Genomic DNA, 7146 nt, shown 5'->3' on the forward strand with positions numbered 1-7146 from the left:
CAGTTCAAGGAAATACAAGCTAGTTGAATGCTTGGGAGAAATGCTTGTTGGCAGCTGACTTAAAGCATTCTTTAACTTTACATCTCTCTTTCTCTCCTCCCTCTGTGCCTCCCCTCCAGGCACACAGTCCAATAACAACTATAGTTCAGGTGGGCCCGGGACCCTTCTCCCGAGCAGAAGTGACCTGTCTGGTGTAGACTTCACCGTGCTGAACACACTCAACAGGAGGGACAGCAGCACCAGCACCATCAGCTCTGCCTACCTGAGTAGCCGCAGATCCTCAGGCATCTCCCCCTGCTTTTCCAGCCGCAGGTCCAGTGAGGCGTCCCAGGCTGAAGGGCGACCCCAGAATGTGAGTGTGGCTGATTCCTACGACCCTATCTCCACAGATGCCTCACGGAGGTCCAGTGAGGCCAGCCAGGGTGATGGGCTGCCCAGTCTGCTCAGCCTCACACCTGTGCAGCAGTACCGCCTCAAGGCCAAGTACGCTGCTGCTACTGGTGGTCCGCCACCTACACCCCTGCCCCACATGGAAAAGTTGAGCCTGAAGACCAGGATGGCCTTGCTTGGGGAGGGCAGGGACTCAGGAGTGACCCTGCCTCCAGTTCATCCTCCTCGGAGGTGCAGTGATGGAGGAGGCCAGACATACAGCCGGCGTCACCTGCTGCCTCATGATGCACTAGCAAACAGTGTGAGGAGAGCCAGCGACCCTGTGAGGACAGTCTCTGAGAACATGTCACTTCCCAGGGTTCAACGCTTCAGCAGCCTCAACAGCTTCAATCCTCCAACTTTGCCTCCATCGGTGGAAAAGCGTAGCTTAGTGCTACAAAATTATACCCGGCCAGAGAGCAGCCAGCAGCCCCGATACTTCCAAGCATCCCCTTGTCCTCCCAGCATCACAGAGAATGTTGCCCTGGAGGCCCTGACCATGGATGCTGATGCCAACTTGAATGATGAAGATTTCCTGCCAGATGACGTGGTACAGTATTTAAATTCCCAGAACCAAACAGGGTATGGACAATTGCAGAGTGCCATCTCTGAAGACAACAAAGTAGCCCATGGGCCAGAGGACTTGGACCTATCAGGGCTGCCAGATAGTCATGTTGGCCAGCAGTACCCGGCTCTGGAGCAGCCCTGCTCTGAGGGCAGCAAAACTGATTTGCCCATCCAGTGGAACGAAGTCAGTTCTGGAAGCTCTGAGCTGTCATCCTCCAAAGTGAAATGTGGTCAGCGCCCTACCATACAGCAGGCTCGAGCCTTTGGCTTATACAACAATATGGTGGTGCACCCACAGAACCCATGGAAGGTTGGGACTGGTCCAGCTGGGGGATATCAGACCCTCGGGGAGAATGGCAGTACCTACAGTGGCCCAGAGCACTTTGTCATCCACAGTGGGGATGGAACTGGCCCAAATGGAAATGCTTTCCATGAACAGCCCTATAAGACCCAGCAGTATGGCAGCCAGCTCAACAGGCAGCCACTGACTTCCAGTGCACTAGACAACGCCTGTGGTGCTGGAATTCAAGGGTCCAAGCTGAAAGGCAACACCTTGCAAGAGAATGGGAGTTTGCTAGATTTTGGCCTGTCTACGGCACCAAATGAATTATCTGGCAATGCGGTGAATGGCATACAAACCCAAGATCAAATGGGACAGGGATACATTGCTCATCAGCTACTCAGCAGCAGTATGCAACACCAGGGGGCCAGCCGCCCTGGTCAACAGATACTAGGGCAGGTCGGTGCTACCTCACACATCAACATCTATCAAGGGCCAGAGAGCTGCCTGCCAGGGACTCAGGACAACAGCAACCAGCCATCGAGCATGGCAGTAAGCAGGGGCTACCAGCCCTGTGCCAGCTACGGGGGCAGTAGGCGCCAGGCAGTGCCAAGGGGCAGCCTCACTCTGCAGCCAGGACAGCTCAGCGATGTGAGTCAGACGAGCAGGGTGAGCAGCATCAAGATGGAGGCGCAAGGGCAGTCCCAGCAGCTCTGCTCTAATGTGGAGAATTACTCTGGTCAGTTCTATGACCAAACCGTGGGCTTCAGTCAGCAAGACAGGAAAGCCGGTTCCTTTTCCCTTTCAGATGCCAGCTGCCTGCTCCAAGGGAATGGCACTGAAAACTCTGAGTTACTTTCCCCAGGTGCTAACCAAGTGACAAGCACAGTTGACAGCTTTGAGAGTCATGACCTAGAAGGCGTGCAGATTGATTTTGATGCCATCATAGACGATGGGGACCATACCAGCCTGATGTCAGGGGCCTTGAGCCCAAGTATCATTCAGAACCTTTCCCACAGCTCCTCCCGTCTCACCACACCACGGGCACCCCTCCCATTCCCCCCCCTGCCCATGAGCACCACCAACATGGCTATCGGGGATATGAGTTCTTTGCTGACCTCCCTTGCAGAAGAAAGCAAGTTCCTTGCAGTTATGCAGTAGGCACAGAGGACCACAAGTAGAGGTAAAACTTTAGGACTTGAAAGATTGAACTGACTCTGTTTGGACTTTTTTTTCCCCCCTAAGTTCTGTATGTATTTTAGCAATCTCATCTCACCTGACTGGGATGTGTCTCAAGTATATTCCTTTTATGGAAAAGGACTCTGAAAAACCCTAAGGTATTCTAGGGGAGAAACTGTCTTCCATTTCAGTTTTGAATCAGTATTGTGACATTCGAATCACCCTCTTGTGTTAACCTGTAAGCCTGCCCTCTTTTTGAGTGAACCAATGTAAATGTGTGATGTGCATGTTCTTTCTTTTAGAAGGGAAGTCCTCAAATTAAAAGATTTGGCCTGCTTCTCTGCTATCCCAGGAACTAGGAATTGATGTGCCTGTGACCACGAGGTTACAGGTCCACCTTTTAAACTTTTTCTTTACAATACTTACTCAGTGACATGTGTCTCTGTGTGTGTGTGTCTGTGTGTGTGTGTGTGTGTGTGTGTCCCCACAGTGAGTACAAGAATCGAATGAATGGTGGGTTTGAAGACTGATTGTGGGTGCACTATAGTTAGTATAAATAGCAGGTTTTTATGTGTTCCCCACCTTGATTCAATTCAGGGCATACTTTTAACAGCTACACAAAAGTGAAAATTTGGGGATCCTACAAATGAAATAGCTTGTATTTCATTCAGAGATTTTTAGAGGGTTAAATTCTGTAAGTATGCATCCCGTGCATACGTCTATGTGGTCAGTTCTCAGTCACCTCCTTTTCATCCCCTCAACCTTTATAAACATTCAGCGTTATTTCCACACTGCCGGGAGAGAGTGGACGGGTGGTGGATGTTCAGACAGTCACTCTTTTAGCTCTTTGTAAGAAGTTAGACCAATTATAGATTGAAACAATTGGGTAGAATTAGTTTGAGAACTGTTTTGTGGACTTACTATAATTGATTATTGGTCCCACCTCTTTCCTCATTATCATAGATAACTGAGAATTGATTATATGTAGCTCTAAGTAGGTATTTAAGCAACCCACTACTGGATGTATCATTATCATGTTATTAATTTCACTATCACAAGGGAATATGTCTACTCTAAGTGCCCTATTTTAAGAGATGTGTAAAACTTAATTGTAAAAGGCAAGATTCACATACATTGACATTGGAAATAAATTGCTTTAACCATTTTTAGCATTGGAGAGCATGAAAGATGATATTTAGTAGCCATATGGATTCCAAACACCATTAGTCCTTAACATGGACTAGTCCTTTTGCTTTGAATTAAGATTTTAAAGATTTACACAGTGCAGCCACTCCTCACTTGTAGTTGAGACACAAAGCCATACTATGTGTGCACAGAGTGCATGGCTTACCCAGCATATTACTGTAAAACTATGTAAATGATTAAGATAAAATGCTAACTCACCAGCCCCCAACACTGGATTTCCCCCAAGTGATTCTTGACACAGATGTGTGGCTTTTCCTCTTAAACCCTGCCATTAAAATTAGGAGTAGAAAAATGAAAACCAAGTAAGTGTTAGTAAATAGCAAGAATGTTACAACCAGCCAGTTTTACTCATACCTATTTTCTCTCAGTGGAGCACAGATTTTAACAGGGAGGAAACTTTGCCATTCAGGACTTTGTGGCTAAGCTAGATAGTTTGCTTCCTGTTAGATGTCCCTAGGACCAGTAGAGCAGTTTGCAAGTTCTCCACACCTGCAGCCCTCTTCCAGGGGGCTTCTTGTAAATCAAAGGAGACCGTAAGCAAGAGGGAACTTCTGGTCTGGGTTCAGGAGTGTAAAGCAAGGCCTCTCTGTTCTTCTAGCAGGTCACTTTGGAATCACAAAACACTGATGGGGTCCCCAAATTTAACTACTCAAAACTTTCTGGTCTGGGTCTTACCTGGCTTGCCTTATTATTTGGTCCAAGCCCTTTATTACTTTTAGTTTAAAAGAGGAGGAGGGGCTGAGGATGCTCCTCTTTGCTCAGCAAGGAAAGTGAGCCTAGTTCCTGGCCACACCCTCGTCTCCTCCAGCAGAGCCCATTCTAGGTGTCAAGTCTCAAGTGTCATCATTTTCCACATTGACTGTCCCTCCTAGGGGTTAGGCAAAGCAAAGAACCAGACTGCTGCCACCGTACCTTCTAGCTTGGCCCCATTCATTTCTTCTTTCTCATCCTTACTTTCCAAGCTGTTGCCTTTAGATTTGTGGAACCAATGTTTCCACTCAATATCTGACTTTTCTCAATATGAAAATTTCAGAAGGATACAGGCAAAAAAAAAAATGGGTGGTGGCAAGTATACTGTCCCAAGATTTCAATGATCTGTCAGCATAGTCCAGTGCAAGAAAGGTCATTTGGTCGCTAAAACTATCCTATGGGACATGAGATCTCTGCAGGTATGGCATTTTCTGTCAAGACACACTCAGTCTGCAACCTCTTTCTGTTCTTTGGATGTTGCATTTAGGAGAGACAGTTTTGATGCTGGTGTCACCTTTGCTTTTTAGTGAAAGTACGGGCCCATACATGGAACTCTTGTTTAGCGTCTGTGTTAAATGGTTTTTGTTTTTCATGCCTTTTTCTAAAGAATTAAATAACTCACTTCCCTGCTTCTCACATGTTGGCTTGTTGTGAGCCATGGGTTTTGATTCTTGCAATGTATGTGCCTTATTTTATGTTTCTCTTGTCAATGAGAAGGACCAGTTGTTATTGTCCAGTCAGCACTCCAAGGCTGCATGTCCAGACAGTGTTACCAAGAAGCGAGCCCAGGATTGTAGTGGTCTGAGCTGTCGTGTGACTGATTTCCTGTGTTGTTTGAAGCTGATAGGAGGATGTTCTCCTCTGACAAGTTACCCTTGTATATCCTGCAAATGTGTAAGATAAACTATGTTCCTTTTCTCCACCTTTTTTTAGATTTTTAAAGAAGAAATGTGTAATCCTTTTTAAAGAACAACACATGTAAATACATTCAAGTATTGTAGGTGTAGAGTTGGTATGTGATGGCCTTGGGCCTTCCTCGAAAAAGCCTGTGGCTGCTCAGTGCTCATAGGCCACAGGAATGGCAGCCCAGACACATGAACTCTGCCTTGGCTTTCAGAACCACTTAGTCCTTTTGTAACAAAGAAAAAAAATAAACAAAAATAAATAAATAAATAAAAATGTTTCTTACAGTGTCAATAAAAAACTTTGTACTGAAATGTTTTTACTGTATCCTTTTTGTTTTCTTCCATTTAATCCCTATAGGAGTAAAAGAATAGTTTCTCTGGAAAAATCCCCTGCCTATAGTTGAATGCAGACTGGATGTACAAATTATATTAGTTAGAGTACTCTATAATAAAAGATCCTGTGTGTGTGTGTGTGTGTGTGTGTGTGAGAGAGAGAGAGAGAGAGAGAGAGAGAGAGAGAGAGAGAGAGAGAGAGAGAGAGATTAGTATGGCTTACAGGCTGTAGTCTAGTTAATCCAGTGATGACTGCCTATGATCAGAAGGTTAAAGAATCCAGTAGTTGTTCAGTCCATGAGGCTAGATCTCTCAGCTGGACTTCAGTATGCTCCAGAACCTCAAAGAAGTAGCTCTAATGCCAGTGAAGAAATGGAGTTGCTAGCAAGAGCTGGGGAAGAAACAGCTTCCTTCTTCCATGCTCATTATACAGACTGCAACAGAAGGTATGGTCCAGATTAAAGGTGGATACTCTCACCTCAAAAAAAATACGGATTAAAGGATCCAGATTAGAAACGTGTCTTCCCACTTCAAATAATTTAATTTAAAATTTCCTCACAGGTATGCCCAGTCATTTGGGTATTCATTAATCCCAGATGTAGTCAAGTTGACCACTAAGAAGAACCATTACACAAGTTAAATTTACTGCATTTAGTCACTCTGAAGATGAAAGTGCTGGCACATTCATTGGCAGTGTGAGATGTATACTTCACATACCCATGGCTGTACAGAACATGCTAATGGCCCTTGTGTTTCTTATTTTTACTGCTTTGTCAACTCTGAGGAGGGGTGATAGGGTTTCACAGCTAAGAACTTGTCTCCCCCCCCTTTTTTCCGAGACAGGGTTTCTCTGAGTAGCTTTGGAGCCTATCCCAGCATTCGAGACCAGGCTGGCCTCGAACTCACAGAGATCTGCCTGCCTCTGCCTCCCGAGTGCTGGGATTAAAGGCATGTGCTACCAACGCCCGGCTTGTCTCCCTTTTTTATACTGTCCTTTTACCTAGAGATATACTAACACAAATGGGATGTCTGGCATGATAAAGATTAACTTTATTCCACACAGTTTTTCCTTTAATTTCAATTTTATTCTATGAGTATGGGTGTTCTGTTTGCATATATGTCTACACCATGTGCGTGTCTGGAACCCACAGAGGTCAGAAGAGGGCATCAGATCCCCTGAAACTGGAGTTGCATTCAGTCATGAGCTACCATGTGGGTGCTGAGAATCAAACCCCAGTTCTCTGGAAGAACAGCCTGTGTTGTTAAACTACGGAACCATCTCTCCAGCCCCTGGAGGCTTTTAATGACTAGTTTTAGTCAGAAATGTGTTTGTCTCCTTTGCTTTTTTAGCCAGTTTGCAATAGTGCTCTACACGTTACCATCAGATCTCCATTCCACTTTGTCAGTAGCAGCACATCTTGGAAGCCACTGTTGCTGGGAAATGTGAGAGTGTTGAGTGGGTATCCTAAGCCACAGGACCAGAGCACCCCTTAAAGA

The 7146-nt window shown here is 45.7% G+C and overlaps 1 protein-coding gene across 3 annotated transcripts in view; it reads left to right on the forward strand.

The window, feature by feature from the left end:
- The window catches only part of Gli3 (GLI family zinc finger 3), a 266280-nt gene extending 260648 nt beyond the window's left edge, over positions 1–5632 (forward strand). For all 3 annotated transcript variants that reach the window (XM_027409397.2, XM_027409398.2, XM_027409399.2), the window contains exon 15: positions 120–5632. In XM_027409397.2, the coding sequence (XP_027265198.1) occupies positions 120–2437 (2318 nt within the window). In that variant the 3' untranslated portion in view covers positions 2438–5632. The remainder of the gene's footprint in view (positions 1–119) is intronic.
- The last annotated feature ends 1514 nt before the right edge of the window (positions 5633–7146 follow it).

Source organism: Cricetulus griseus, chromosome 3, assembly GCF_003668045.3.
Source record: "Cricetulus griseus strain 17A/GY chromosome 3, alternate assembly CriGri-PICRH-1.0, whole genome shotgun sequence".
NCBI lineage: Eukaryota > Metazoa > Chordata > Mammalia > Rodentia > Cricetidae > Cricetulus > Cricetulus griseus.